The sequence below is a fragment of the Felis catus genome, chromosome B1 (genome assembly GCF_018350175.1).
Source record: "Felis catus isolate Fca126 chromosome B1, F.catus_Fca126_mat1.0, whole genome shotgun sequence".
Classification (NCBI taxonomy): domain Eukaryota; kingdom Metazoa; phylum Chordata; class Mammalia; order Carnivora; family Felidae; genus Felis; species Felis catus.
In genome coordinates this window covers 96,411,976-96,428,330 of record NC_058371.1, presented here as the reverse complement: position 1 = coordinate 96,428,330, position 16,355 = coordinate 96,411,976, and the positions used below count along the sequence as shown (strand labels likewise).

The 16,355-nt window shown below is 34.9% G+C and overlaps 1 protein-coding gene across 14 annotated transcripts in view; it reads left to right on the top strand.

The window, feature by feature from the left end:
- Positions 1-16,355, top strand: part of LARP1B (La ribonucleoprotein 1B) — a 129,163-nt gene that overhangs the window by 102,408 nt on the left and 10,400 nt on the right. For 11 of the 14 annotated variants that reach the window (XM_023252822.2, XM_023252821.2, XM_023252816.2 and 8 more), the window contains 2 exons: positions 11,578-11,738; positions 12,126-12,270. In XM_023252822.2, coding sequence (XP_023108590.1) covers positions 11,578-11,738; positions 12,126-12,270 — 306 coding nt within the window. Of the gene's footprint in view, positions 1-11,577; positions 11,739-12,125; positions 12,271-12,780; positions 12,840-16,355 lie in introns of those variants that run through there. The other 3 variants (XR_006596763.1, XM_045055880.1, XR_006596765.1) reach the window with 3 other exon arrangements.

Here is a 16,355-nt window from a genome sequence, read left to right as displayed (position 1 = left end):
TCTTTTAGCTTTAATTTTTTAAAAAGACTATTATTTACTTCAAAAGAGATAACAGAGTAAACCTTTTATAGTGCCAGTTGTACAACATAATAAGGCATGTTTTGTCCTGTAGAGTGGATGCAGAGGTGATTTACTGCTAAATGCTTTGTGTTTCTTGTACACCCATTTTGTGTTTAAATAGATGTTTTCAGAATAATTATCTGACTGAATTGCTAAATGAAAACTTAGCTTTAGGAAAACTTGTTTTGACTGGTTACTAGAAAGAAAGGATTAAATAGTTTCATTCAAAGAAAATCTGAAAATACCTTTCTCATAATCTGAAAATATCCACCTTTGTCTTTCCAGTGATATTTAGTTGGTACTTCTACATTTTGTTCTCATTAGATATATTGTCCTTAAAAGATAAAATGTGTATGTGGTTTTTGCACTTCTATCGTGTACTTAGGGTTATTTTTGTGTTTTCAGCGATTTTGAGGGTTTTTTTTTCTCCAGGGTATTTTTTTTATTGGAGCAGTATATTTAGAGATCAACAGATAATGTTGAAAGATGTTTAATCAATAACATTTAGTTTAGTTAGAACATTTAATGGAAGATTTAGTTAGGAATGTGTTTCTTACAGTCCATTTTTATTACATTATATCTTTTGTTATTAATAATTCATCTATATATTGATTTATTCATTCCCAGGCACCACTCGACCTTCTACCACAAATAAAATGTATCAGGAAAGCAGGGACTTAACAATGTGTTGGGCATTTTTCTAGGCACTGAGTATACAGCAGGGAACAAGATAAATACAGTCCCTACCTTTCTGGAGCTTAATTCAGGGATTGACAGACAAATATTTACAATAATGAGTGAATTTTTTTCAACTGACCTATTTTTTAGAGTAGTTTTAGGTTCACGGCAAAAATTGAGTAGAAGATACTGAGAGTTCCCTTATACTTCCTGCACTCCCTGCCTCCTACACTGTAGCCTCACCTGCTATGAGCATTCATATCTTTAGATCATCTACATTAATGTAATTATGGATGTGGTTAGATTTAAATCTACCATCTTATATTCTATTTGTCTCATCTGTTCTTTTTCCTTCTATCTTTTGGATCAGTTGAATTTTAACAATAATTCTATTTGATCTCTACCATTAGCTTTTTACTTATATCTCTTATTTTTTACTGGTCATCTGTAGTTCATAATATACATTTTAACCTAGTCTACTTTCAAATAATATCATACCACTACATGTATAGCATAAGAATCTCAGTACCATAAAGTTCCATTTCCTCTCATCATTTGTTATGCCTTGTTATTGCTTTTCTTTAGGCAGTATCTTTTAAACAAGTAACATGAGAAATTTTTGAAATATTTGCTCGCATTGTTACCCTTTGTAATTCTCTTCATTTCTTAAACATTTCTTGTTGTACAGGTCTATGAGCAATGAATTCTGTCAACTTTTGATTATTAGGAAAAGTTTTTTTTTTTTTTTCTATTTTGAAAGATACTCTTATTGAGTATAAAATTCTTTGATGGATCTAGGTATGGATATGGATATATGTATATAAATGTGTGTGAAATACAAAGTATTTATCCTCCTTGTGGTTCTCTGAAATAGTGGATTTATTGTTTGTTGTCTTTTGTTTGGTTAGGAAAATTTTCATCTCTTAGCTCTTCAAATATTTTTTGCCTTGTGTTCTTGTTGTTTGTTCCCCTTCTGGGATTCCAATTACATGTACGTTAGACCATTTACTAGTGTCTCACAGCTCTTAGTTAATCTGATCTTTTATTCTACTCTTTTTCTCTTTATAAATCATGTTGGATAATTTTGATTGACCTGTGTTCAAGTTTACTAATCCTTTCTTCAGCTGTGTCCAGTCTCTGGATAAACTCATTATGGGAATTCTGTTTCTGATATTGTGCTTCGTATATTTTATGTTACCATTTGATATCTTAATAATAGTTTTCTTGCTGAAATTCTATCACGCATGTTTTCCTTTTCCATGAAATCCTTCAACATATTAATCTAATCATAGTTATTTTTTTAAGTGTTTATTTTTGAGTGAGAGAGAGAGAGTGCACATGAGTGGGGGGAGGGGCAGAGAGAGAGGAAGACAAAGGATCTGAAGTGGGCTCTGCACTGACAGCAGAGAACCCAAAGTGGGGCTCAAACTCACCAACCATGAAGTCATGACCTGTGTCAAAGTTGATGCTTAACTGACTGAGCTACCCAGGTGTCCCTAATCATAGTTATTTAAAGTTCATTGTGTGATCATGCCAGCAGTCATCTGTAAGTCTCATTCTGTTTGATTTTCTTGTTGTGTCTGTCTCATAAATTTTGATTGAATTCTAGGTTCTTGTTGCTTCATTATTGGTGTATAGAAATGCAACAGATTTCTGCACATTGATTTTATATCCTGTGACTTTACTGAATTCGTGTATTAGTTCCAGCAATTTTTTGGAGTCTTTCAGGTTTTCTACGTAGAGTGTCATGTCATCTGCAAATAGTGAAAGTTTGACTTCTTCTTTGCCATTTGGAGGCTTTATTTCTTTTTCTTGTCTGATTGCTGAGGCTAAGACTTCCAGTATTATGTTAAATAACAATGGTGAGAGTGGACATCCCTGTCTTGTTTCTGACTATAGAGGAAAAGTTTTCAGTTTTTTCCCATTGAGGAGGATATTAGCTGTGGGTCTTTCATAATGGCCTTTGTGATGTTGGGGTATGTTCCCTCTATCCCTACTTTGTTGAGGGTTTTTATCAAGAATAGATGCTATACATTGTCAAATGCTTTTTCTGCATTTATTGAGAGGATCATATGGTTCTTATCCTTTCTTTTATTAATGTGATGTATCATGTTGATTGATTTGTGAATATTGAACTGCACTTGCAACCCAGGAATAAATCCCACTGATCATGGTGAATAATTCTTTTAATGTACTGTTGAATTTGATTTGCTACTATCTTGTTGAGAATTTTTTCATGCATGTTCATCAGGGATATTGGTCTGTATTTCTCCTTTTTAGTGAGGTCTTTGGTTTTGGAATCAAGGAAATGCTGGCTTCATAGAATGAGTTCGGAAGCTTTCCTTCCATTTCTATTTTTTGTAACAGTTTGAGAAGAAGAGATATTAACTGTTCTTTAAATATCTGGTGAGAATTTCCTTGGAAAGCCATCTGGCCCTGGCTTTTGTTTGTTAGGAGGTTTTTTATTACTAATTTACTAATTAGTAATTAGTAATTACTAATTAGTAATTACTAATCAATTTCTTTGTTGATTATGGGTCTGTTCAAATTTTCTATTTCTTCCTGTTTCAGTTTTTGTAGTTTGTATGTTTCTAGAAACTTGTCCATTTCCTCCAGATTGCCCAGTTTGTTGGCATATAGTTTTTCATAATATTCTCATAATTGTTTACATTTCTGTGGTGTTGGTTCTGATCTCCCCTTTTTCATTTGTGATTTTATCTGTTTGGTTCCTTTCTCTTTTCTTTTTGGTAAATCTGGCTAGAGGTTCATCAATTTTGTTTATTCTTTCAAAGAACCAGCTCTTAGTTTTATTTATCTGTTCTGTATTTTTTTTATTTCCCTTCTGCTGACTTTAGGCTTTATTTGCTGTTCCTTTTTTAGCTCCTTTAGGTGTAAGGTTAGGTTGTGTATTTGAGATTTTTCTTGCTTCTTGAAATAGGCCTGAATTACAATATACTTTCCTCTTAGGACTGTCTTTGCTGCATCCCAAAGAGCTTGGGCTGTCATGTTTTCATTTTCATTTGCTTTGTGTATTTTTAATTTCTTCCTTAATTTCCTGGTTTACTCCATTCATTCTTTAGTAAGATGTTCTTTAACCTCCATGTATTTGAGGGCTTTCCAAATTTTTCTTGTGATTTCAAGTTTCATAATGTTGTGATCTGAAAATATCTATGGTATGATCTTGATCTTTTTCTACCTGTTGAGAGCTGATTTGTGACCCAGTATGTGATCTGTTCTGGAGGATGTCCCATGTGCATTCAAGAAGAATGTGTATTCTGCTGCTTTAGGATGAAGTGTTCTGAATATATCTGTTTAGTCCATGTGGTCCAGTGTGTCATTCAAAGCCATTTTTTCCTTGTTGATTTTCTGCCTAGATGATATGTCCATTGTTGTAAGTGGGGTGTTAAAGTCCCTTACTATTAATGGTATTATTATCATTCAGTTTCGTTATGTTTTCTATTAATTGATTTATATATTTGGATGTCTCCAAGTGGGAGCATACATATTTACAATTGTTAGATTTTCTTGATGGATAGATCCCTTAAATATAATATAATGTCCTTCTTCATCTCTTGTTACTGTCTTTGTTTTAAAATCTAGTTTTTTTCTGATATAACTATGGCTACTCTGGCCTTCTTTTAACATCCATTAGCATAACCAGTGGTTCTCCACGACTAAAATGAGTCTTTTGTAGGCAACATATAGCTGGGTCTTATTTCTTGTATCCATTCTAATACCTTATGTCTTTTGATTGGAGCATTTAGTCCATTTACACTCAGTAATTATTGAAAGATATGAATTTATTGCCATTGTGTTACTTATAGAATTGGTGCTTCTAGTGATGTTCTCTGGTCCTTTCTAGTCTTTGTTGCATTGGTATTTTTTTTTTTCCTCTCCATTCAAATAGTCTCCCGTAAAATTTCTTGCAGGGCTGGTCTAGTAGTCACAAACTCCTTTAGTTTTTGTTTGTCTGGGAAACTCTTTATCTGTCCATCTATTCTGAATGACAGCCTTGCTAGATAAAGAATTCTTGGCTGCATATTTTTCCCATTCAGCACAATGAATATATCCTGCCACTCCCTTCTGGCATGCCAAGTTTCAGTGGACAGGTCTGCTGCTAACCTTGTGTGTCTACCCTTGTAAGTTAAGGACCTTCTTCTTTATGGCTGAATAATACTGCATCATATATATATATACATATGTGTGTGTGTGTGTGTGTGTGTGTATATATATATATATATATATACACACACACACACACACACACACACCACATTTTCTTTATCCATTCATCAGTTGATGGACATTTGGTCTCTATCTATAATTTGGCTCTTGTTGATAATGCTGCTGTAAACATCAGGGTGCATGTATCACTTTGAATCAGCATTTTTGTATCCTTTGGGTAAATACCTAGTAGTGCAATTGCTGTATCATAGAGTAATTCTATTAACTTTTTGAGGGACCTCCATACTGTTTTTTAGAGTGGCTGCACCAGTTTGCATTCCCACCAATAGTGTAAGAGAGTTCCCCTTTCCCCACAACCTCTCCCAACATCTGTTGTTTCCTGTGTTGTTAATTTTAGCCATTCTGACAGATGTGAGATGATACCTCCTCGTAGTTTTGATTTGTATTTCCCTGATGATGAGTGATATATCTGTTAGCCATCTGTATGTCTTCTTTGGAAAAGTGTCTGTTCATGTCTTCTGCCCATTTTTATTGATTGCTTGATTGGTGGATTGATTGTAGGAGTTTATTGATTGATTTCAGGAGTTGCCCATTTTTTAACTGGATTATTTATTTTTTGGGTGTTGAGTTTGATAAGTTCTTTATATATTTTTGATACTAACCCTTTATCAGATATGTCATTTGTAAATATCTTCTCCCATCCCAAAGGTTGCCTTTTTTTATTGATTGTTTCCTTCACTGTATAGAAGCTTTTTATCCTAATGAAGTCCCAATAGTATCTTTTTAATTTCATATACCTTGCCTCAGGAGATGTGTCTAGTAAGAGGCTTCTATGGCCAATGTCAAAGAAGTTACTGCCTTTCTTCTCCTCTAGGAATTTGATGGTTTTCTGTCTCACATTGAGATCTTTCATCCATTTTGAATGTATTTTTATGTATAGTGTAAGAAAGTGATCCAGTTTAATTCTTCTGCATGTAGCTGTTCAGTTCTCCTAACACCATTTGTTGAAGAGTCTGTCTTTTTTCCATTGGATATTCTTTTCTGTTTTGTTGAAGAATATCAATTTCTATTCTATTGCATTGGTCTATGTGTCTGACAGCCTTTTCCACAGAAATGGAAAAATCTTATTCTCAAATTCACATGAAATTGCAAGGAGTCCTGAAAAGCTAAAACAATTTGAAAATGGAAGAATAAAATTCGAAGACTAACACCTCATAACTTTGAAAGCTTCCTGTAACTGTAAAGCTTCCTGGCCTAAGGACAGGCAAATGGACCGATGGAATCAGTAGAGAACCTAGAAATAAACCTTCATGTATTCAGTCAGCTTATTTTCAGCAAGGGTGCTAGGAATGTTCAGTAGAGAAAAGGACCATCTTTTTAACAAATGGTACTAGGAAAACTGAATATCCAACATGTAAAAGGATGATCCAGACCTTATACTGCATACAAAAAAATTAACTCAAAGTGTGTTAAAGACCTAAACGTAAGAGGTAAAACTGTAAAATTTTGAGAAGAAAGCATAAGGAAAAATTTTCATGCCCTGGATTTGACAGTGGTTTCTTGAGTATGACACCAAAAGCAGAGGTGAGAAAAGAAAAAAATTACCATACTTCATCATAATTAAGAACTTTTATGTATCAAAAGTTACTACCAGAATCAAATGATAGCCTACTCAATAGGAGAAAATATTTGCAAATCAGATATCTGATTAGGGATTAATATTTAGAATATATAAAGAACTCTAAAAACTTGACAACTAAAAAAAAAAACAATTCAAAAATGGGCAAAGGATTTGAATAGACATTTCTTCAAAGAAGATATACAAATTGGCCAGTAAGCCCATGAGATGTTCAACATCATTAGTCGTTAGAGAAATGCAAATCAAAAACCACAATGAGATACCTCTTCATACCCATTAGGATGGTACTGTGGTATCTACTTAAAATTATATGAAGTCTCAGAGCACGTTCATGGCTCAGTATGTTGGGTGCCAACTTTGGCTCAGGTCATGATCTCACGGTTCCTGGGTTCAGGCCCTGCGTTGGGCTCTGTGCTGACAGCTCAGAGCCAGGAGCCTGCTTTGGATCCTGTGTCTACCTCTCTCTCTGTCCCTCCCCTGCTTGTACTCTGTCTCTCTCTCTCTCTCTCTCTCTCTCAAAAATAGCATAAACACTAAAAAATTTTAGAAAAAAAAATTGTATGAAGTCCTAACCCCCAGTGTGACTATATTTAGAGATATTGCAGCCTTTAAGGAGACCATTAAAGTTAAATGAAGTCACAAAGATGGGGCCCCAATTTAATAGGACTGGTATTTTTTAACATTTTTTAACGATTTATGCATTTTTTTCCTATTCAGCTTTTATTTTATTTTATTTATTTTATTTATTTTTTATTTTTTAATTTAATTTATTATTTTAAATTTACTTTCAAGTTAGTTATAATATAGTGAAACAATGATATCAGGAGTAGATTCCTTAATGCCCCTTACCCATTTAGCCCATCCCCCCCTCCACACAACCTCTCCAGTAACCCTGTTTGTTCTCCATATTTAAGAGTTTCTTATCTTTTGTCCCCCTCCCTGTTTTTATATTATTTTTGCTTCCCTTCCCTTATGTTCATCTTTTTTGTATCTTAAAGTCCTCATATGAGTGAAGTCATATGATGTCTGTCTTTCTCTGACTGACTAATTTTGCATAGCATAATACCCTCTAATTCCATCCATGTGGTTGCAAATGGCAAGATGTCATTCTTTTTGATTGCCAAGTAATACTCCATTGTATGTATGTATGTATGTATGTGTGTGTGTGTGTGTGTGTGTGTGTATATATATATATAGATATATATATATATATATATCACATCTTCTTTATCTGTTCATCCATCGATAGACATTTGGGCTCTTTCCATACTTTGGCAATTGTTGATAGTGCTGCTATAAACATTGGGGTGCATGTGCCCCTTCGAGATAGCATACCTGTATCCCTTGGATAAATGCCTAGTAGTGCAATTGCTGGGTTGTAGGGTAGTTCTATTTTTAATTTTTTGAGGAACCAGAGTGGCTGCACCAGTTTACATTCCCACCAGGAGTGCAAAAGAGATCCTTTTCCTCCATATCCTCGCCAACATCTGTTGTTGCCTGAGTTGTTAATGTTAGCCATTCTGAAAGGTGTGAGGTGGTATTTCGTTGTGGTTTTGATTTGTATTTCACTGATGATGAGTGATGTTGAGCATTTTTTCATGTGTCAGTTGGCCATCTGAATGAATAGGACTGGTATTCTTATAAGAAGAGGACATATGCATATCATTCTACACATACAGAGAGGAAAAGCCACGTGAAGACAAATTGAGAAGGTAGCTCTCAGTAAGCTTGGAAGAGAGACCTCATCAGAAACCAATGCTACTGGCACTTTGATCTGAGACTTTGTAGGAGTGCTGACAATACTGTCTCCATCTTTGGCCTTCCTTCTTGTTCTTCTCTGTGCAATGATCTCCCTTGGGCTTATGCGTTCCAGGCATAGTGGAGGTTACTGTATGTCCTAGCTGGAATGAGGGAAAGCTTATTCTGATTATCCCTCTGGTGTATAGATTGCGCCACTTCAGGTAACTAGTAGAGTTCCTTCTTTCACACAGATGGTGCTACTTTGGATAATTACCCTTTGTTCTCACGTCAGTGATCCCCCCCATTCTATAGATTCTATGGATTAAGGTCTGGACTTCATGGAAAATAGCCGCATAGTGGTGAGATTGTCCACCCAATCCCCCTGACAGTAAAGTTGCCCTGAATAAAACTCTGTGTAAGCAGTATGGAGTGGCTTGCTTTGTTTTTGGTCTCAAAGTGCCTTCTCAGTCTGGAGGATATTTTACTGTCCCTCCTCTACCAACATAAATTTCTGTTGTTTAAGCCATCCAGTCTGTGGTATCTTGTTATGGCAGCCTGAGCTGTCTAATACAGGTATATATAATTTTTTTTAGCTGAAAATAATCGTTTGTGAGGGTGTGTAGAAACTGGAACCCTTGTGCATTGCTTGTGGAAATATCAAATGCTGCAGCCACTATGGAAAACAGTTTGGCATTTTCTCAAAATGTTAAAACACAGAATTACTATATGACCCAGCTGTTATACTGTTAGGTATATATCCAAAAGAATTGAAAACGGAGTTGAACAAACCCTTTTATGTCCATATTTATAGAAATATTATTCATAATATCCAAAAGATAAAAACAATTCAAGTGTCCATTAACAGATGTCTGCATAAACACAATATGGTATATACATACAATGGAATATTATTCAACCATATAAAAGAATGAAATTTTAATTTATGTAACACCAACATCGATGGACCTTGAAAACATGCTTATTGAAATAAGGCAGACTCAGAAGGGTAAAGATAGTATGATCCCACTTGTATAAAGTACCCAGAATAGTCCAGTTTAAATAGAGAAAGTAGAATACAGGTGATTGGGGGCTAAATGGAGGAGGAAAGGGCTAGTTATTGTTTAATAGAGTTTTTGTTGGGGATGATAAAGAAGTTTTAGGTATAGATAGTGGTGATGTTATGTAACATTGTGAATATCTAATTTTGATGAAAAGTAAGTGTGCTTAAGAATGGCTAAAATTATAAATAGTATGTGTATTTTACCATACACACAGACATGCTCACACACACTCCTAAGAAAATCACCACTGATTTTATTAGGAAAGTTTTTAAGTATTAGTGAAAACAATCAGGCTTACGGTGACAAATACAAGGTTTCCAAAATTCTAATATTTGCATAAGAACTCAAAGTTTTCCTTGACATCTTGTTCATTTTCAAGGAAACGTCTGACACAAAATGAAGTCTGAATATTCATAATTTGTTTGTCGTTTTCTAATTAAAAATGTTGTTGCAAGAAAAATCAGCTGGGTCGGCCCACAACTTTATCAAACAAGTGCTTTGATATAAGACAACTGTTTTAGTTTGAGCTGCTATAACAAACATGCCATGGACTTAAACATCTATTTCTCACAGTTCCAGGATCAGGGTACCAATGGGTCTGGTATCTGCTGAGGGCCTACTTTGTAGATGGCTATCTTCTTGTACCCTGACATGGCAAACAGAGAGAGAGAGGAAGCAGCTATCCCATGTTTCTTTCTTTTTTCAATATTTATTTTTGAAAGAGAAAGAGAGACAGAGACAGAGCACTAGTGGAGGAGGGGCAGAGAGAGAGAGAGGGAGACACAGAATCCAAAGCAGGCTCCAGGCTCTGAGCTGTCAGCACAGAGCTCAACGCGGGGCTTGAACCCATGGACTGCAAGATCATGACCTGAGCCAAAGTCAGATGCTTAACCGACTGAGCCACCCAGGCGCCCCCTATGTTTCTTTTTATGAGGGCACTTATCCCACTCATCAACTCTACCCTCATGTCTTAATTACCTTCTACTACCATCTTATTAGGGGCTAGGAATTCGACATTCAGTCCATAAAAATAGCCACTGTACTTTGATAATGCTGCAAAAGTACTTTATGCTTCCATCCCATTTTTGAAAATTGTGATTAAAAATCACATAACAAAATATTTACCACTTTAACTTTTTAAGTGTATAGTTCGGTAGTGTTAAGTATGTTCATATTGTTGTGAAACATTTCCAGAACTATTTCATTTTGCAAAACTAAAGATTTCGTCCCATACAATAAGGGTTGAGATTTCATAAAGTTATTTATTTATTTATGTATTTATCTATCTATCTATTTATTTATTTATTTATTTATTTTGCTTCATCAAAGACACCTTAAGTTGAAAGTGGTACTTTTTAAAATTTGCAATCACTATCACTAGTATGGAAAGTTTGGTGCCTCTGCCTCAATTTGCATTAGCAATTTTATGCACCATTACTTTAGTACTATCAGTGCAAATGTGAACACAGTGAAAAGGGCAAATAATACCTTGGTGTTATTGTGAAAATGGTTTTGAGTTGCAGACTTTCTGAAGAGTTCTTGGGAAGCTCTTCAAACATCCTCAGTCTACACGTTGAAAACCACTGATTTAGATCAGTGTCTTAGAAAGAAAGAAAGATAATAAATAAAGCAAAACACAGGAAAGAACATTTGGTGATGGGATAGATGAGGGAGACCAGTTAGTTCGAGTGAAAGAGGAAGAAAACCTATATTTGAATAATGGAGTGCAGATGAAAAGGGAAAAAAAATAGACTTAGGTGAGATTTCAGAAGTAGAATTGATGTACAGAATTGCAGGTATGTCTTTGGATTCATAAAATTATTACCTTTGTGCCAGATTTTATTCCTCATTTCCACTTATCCAATTTATATCATTTGCCTAATTACTCATGAAAATTGAGATTTTCTCTAGTACCACAAGAAACTAAAGTAAATAATGGATCTGGAATAGGAATAAGCGAGTCTTTTAGTCATGTGGTTCTACTTACTGCTTTAGTTTGAAAATTTATAACCATGTTCTTTATCAACTTCTGCATATACCTGTGTTGAACATAAATAGCGATTCAAATATTTATCTTTATGTCTTAGTTTAGTTTTAGGGACTAATGTCTTTTCCACTGTTCAGACCCAACAACAAACAAATAGTACAAATTGGTTTAAACACTTGGTTCTTGATATTTCAGTTTGAAGGCTTTTTTTCCCCCTTCTCAAACAGCAGTTCAAATGCCTCGCCTGCAGAAGGTGCACCACTAGTAGGAAGTTATGGATGTACTCCTCATTCATTCCCAAAGTTCCAGCACCCTTCTCATGAACTTTTGAAGGAAAATGGCTTTACCCAACAAGTGTACCACAAGTATCGTCGAAGATGCCTAAGTGGTAAGATGCTTGTCCTTAAAATAGCTGTATTTAAAATTAAAATATAATATTAAAAAGTGTGACATTTAATATCAGGTTAAGATATTCTTTTGTTATAATTACCTTAAGTAAATGTGTTTATACATATTTTTATTCATGTATTTTGTAGCTTATATACATTAGGAAATGAAGTTTAGTATATTCTTGTTACTATTGACAAATGCTTAAATTTGAACAGTGAGTCAGAAAACAGATTAATATTTGTCCCTTAGTTAGAAGAAAGCCAAATACATTTTAAAGATTAATATGTTTTAGTTTTCCTTATTTTAAGTTATATAAAATGTCTGCTGTTTTGACTTAATAAGTATCTTTAACAAAAAAAAGTTTTATTATTTTATCTTTTTCCAGAGAGAAAACGCTTGGGAATTGGCCAGTCTCAAGAAATGAATACCCTCTTTCGTTTCTGGTCCTTTTTCCTCAGAGATCACTTCAATAAAAAAATGTATGAGGAATTTAGACAACTTGCTTGGGAAGATGCAAAAGAAAATTACAGGTCAAATATTTTCTCACATTTTACAGTTGAAGGGAGTTTTCAATAAAATAATTTAAAGGGTAAAGTGCCCAGTTTTGAACTGTGAAAGTAGAACAACATAACTGGGGAGAGGCTGTATGTTTCCTATTGCTGCACAGCAAATTACTCCAAAACTCAGAAAATTAAAACACCAAACATTTCTTAGTTTACAGTTTCTAAGGGTCAAGACTCTAGGAACAGCTTAGTTGGGTGGTTCTGACTCAGATGTCTCATGTGCAGTCAAAGTGTTAGATCCGGCTGCAGTCTCTAAAGACTTGACTCAGGCTGAAAGATCCTCTTCAAGCTTATTCACATGGCTGAAGCTTCAGTTCTTCACCACATAGGCCTACTACTCAGCATTTAATGACATGACTTCAGAGCAAATGATCTAAGAAAGGTGAAGAACTTCTAAGACGAAGACTTGATGTCTTGTATAACCTATGTTTGAAAGTGACATACCATCACTTTTGCCATGTTGTATTATTCACACAGACCAACCTTGGTACCATCCCTGGTAGGAGAAGATTACCCAAGATTGAGAATACCAGGAGGTAGGATCATTTGGAACCATCTTAGGGGTTGGCACAAATTCCAAATGAAATTTGAAAGAGCCGTTAGAGACTTCCCTTGCATGTGCACTTACATCCCCAAATTGACAAATACTTAGAGCCAAATTAGTTGTTAAGATGCCTTGAGCCAAGAAAAAATAAGGCCTCTCATGATATGTCCACACTCATCTATCAAATCTCATTTTTTCCTACTAGTGCTCTGGTCCTCTAGGCAACAATATTACTGAAGATGTTCTCTGCATGACCCAAGTTATTGCATCTAGATAGCTATACATATTCTTACCTCTGGTTATTCTGTTCTTCCTCCCTCTGCATTGCTAACTCATTCTTTTCATCCAGGCTAGACCTTGCTTCCTTGAGAAGTGTTCAGGATAAGTTTTGAGAGTTCCTATAGGACAGAGTTGGGACCAAACTGAAAGGGTCAGAAAGAACATGAAGTAGACTTATGCAAGCAATTTATTCCTGGAAAGGGGAAGAAAGGAAGAGATGGAAAGAAGGAAAAAAATGGATTCTAAAAATGGATTCTACTTGTAAATCTTAAATAAGAATATATTGTTAACCAGATATTGTGATCTTTGAGAGGAATACAAAAAATAAATTTTCCGGGGAAAAAAATTGCATTTACCCTGACTTGTAGAAAAAATAGACTTTAATTTTCATCCAGAATATTTATCTGTAACTCTATTTCTCTCTCTTCTATTCCTGACCTCTCTAATCAATCCCAAAACTGTTTAATAATGTTCTTGAATTCAGATTTTTGGTCTTTCTTATCACAGTTTTAATAGCTACTGCCAATTTACCAGGTTTAGCACAAAAGGAAAAACTTGCCATTTTTGATTTTGGTGTTATTCAAATATATTGACAACAAAACATTTTGATATTATTCAAACTATGGTTTGCTACTCATTAGTGGGTAGTGAAATCAGTTTAGTAGTTTGAAAAATGTCAGACTGCACTGAACATAGGTTAAAATTTTTTATAATTTATATATACGTGCAAATTTAGAATTGTTTGCAAAGCTTATATATGCTTTTATGTATACATGTATATATGAGTATTGTGTCACCAGATAAAATATTTTTCTTACTATCAGATTTAGAAAAGTTTGAGGGGCACCTGGGTGGCTCAGTTGGTTGAGCATCCAACTCCTGATTTCAGCTTAGGTCATGATCCCAAGGTCTTTGGATTGAGCTCAAGATTCTCCCTTTCTCTCTTCTCCCTCTATCCCCCTCCCCCACTCATGCTGTGTCTCTCTAAAATAAAAAGAAAAGTTTGAAAGTCACTGTTATTATTACTCTCAGTGTCTTTTGCTGTTTCTGCAAACAATTTCTGTTTGTTCTTCAGGACTTTCTAATAACTTTCTGATATGCCCATGCCTATCCAAGTCTAGGTTGGGAATTCTTTTTCTGTGTTCCTATATCAGTCTGTATGTTTCTAGTGGTTTTTAACACATAATTTTGGGTCTGTTTCTGCAATGTTCATGACTAGCCTGGATTAGCTGTTCCTTAGGAAGTATGTAGCACAGTTATTGTTAAGCATCTGAAGGCTTTGAAATCAGGGCCAAATTTGAATCCCAGCCTATTAATTCACTGTGGATTGGCAAATTATTAATCACAATAAGCTTCAGCTTCTTTATAAAGTAGGGGAAATTGTGTTAGATACCCTCAAAGGGTTATTGTGAAGATAAAACAGAACATGTTACCTGATACACAGTAAGTGCTCAATAAATTGTTACTGTTATTAGAAAGATTAGTATTGAATCTATCCATTGACTAAATTCAGCAGTAGGGTAGTTTTAAGGAAGGAAGGAGATAAATAACCTTTATTATCTTCAATGTGCCATCTCTGGTCTAAGTACTTTATAAATATTTGTGTCATCTATTCTTGAAAAGTATGATATTGTTATCCCCCATTTTCAGGGATGTAATTATAGGCCCAGAATTCAAATATAGTTCTTTCTGCTTCTCATCCTTTATATTTTCCACTCATCTAAGCTTTCTCACAATGAGGGGTAAGTGAATAAATGGCAACTGAGAGGCTGGCCATTTGCCCCTTGTCTTCACTTCAGCAGTTATGCTGCATAGTTGGATTGTGATTAATGTTATACTTTTGAAAAAAAAATAATGTCATACTTTTGGTCTTTGGAATTGGTTTGCTAAAAATTAAGACTAAAAATCCAAATACTGTAGTAGTCTATTGGCCTTTACCAATAACCTCTAAGAATTCTAACATTCTTCTAGAATGTCATTTACTTGATAAAACCCAAAACATTCTCAATTCTGCTTTCAAGAAAGAAAGAAAAAAAAAAAAAAAAGAAGAAGAAAAGAAAAGACAGAGACATAGGCTTCACTGCCAAAGATTCGGATTTCATTGGTTTGGAGCAAAGCCTTGGCATCAGTATTTTTTTTTTTAATTTTTTTTTCCACGTTTTTATTTATTTTTGGGACAGAGAGAGACTGAGTATGAACGGGGGAGGGGCAGAGAGAGAGGGAGACACAGAATCGGGAACAGGCTCCAGGCTCCGAGCCATCAGCCCAGAGCCTGAAGCGGGGCTCGAACTCGCAGACCGCGAGATCGTGACCTGGCTGAAGTCGGACGCTTAACCGACTGCGCCACCCAGGCGCCCCTGGCATCAGTATTTTTAAAAGCTCTCCAGATGATTCTTATATATAGCCAAGGTTGAGATATCAGTGCTTTATATTTATATTTATATTTATATTTATATTTATATTTATATTTATATTTATATATAAGTATATAAGCTAATATCAGTATAATATCACATAAGAGGAGTGTCAAGGCATGTTTGTCATTTCTGAGCTGGTGATTCTTTAGTCCTTAGTCCCCTTAGCCTTCAGTCATATAAGCTCAAAGAATAGTATCACTTATGGCTACCAAAACAAGGGGCTCAGGTCAGTGTGTGGGGGTAGTTGGTAGTCCTACATTTCTCTTGGTAGCTTGCCAAGAAACCTATTTATTCTTCTGGGCAGACCATCGCTTTCCATCTTGTAAATAAGGTAGTTACAAAAGACACACACACACACACACACACACACACACACACACACACACACACCCCTTCATGTGAATAAAAGCCAGGCAAAATTATGTTACAGGTAATGAAGAAATTGTATGTAGTATTTATTCACTAAGGCACCCAGAATGACTTAAGGATTCTAACTAGGAATCTATTAATTGCGACTTGTTTTAGTTGAGTAAGCTAGACATGGTCCTTTTACTGCTGTTCTGAAGACTGTGTTCACTGTCATGGGTTCTGCTCATCACCATTAATTAAATTAAAGATTGAGCCCATGTAGTTTGCTGATCCACTGTCCAAAATTTGTCTTGAGTTCTCTAGGTAGCTTTAGAAGAAAACAAGGAAATTTGCTTTCTGATTTTGTGAAATTTTCTGAAATTATGTAGTGATTACAGTTGTTTTAGCAAAATATCTTTTATGAGATGTACTTTATAGCTAAAGTAGGGAAGATCTATTAGGAG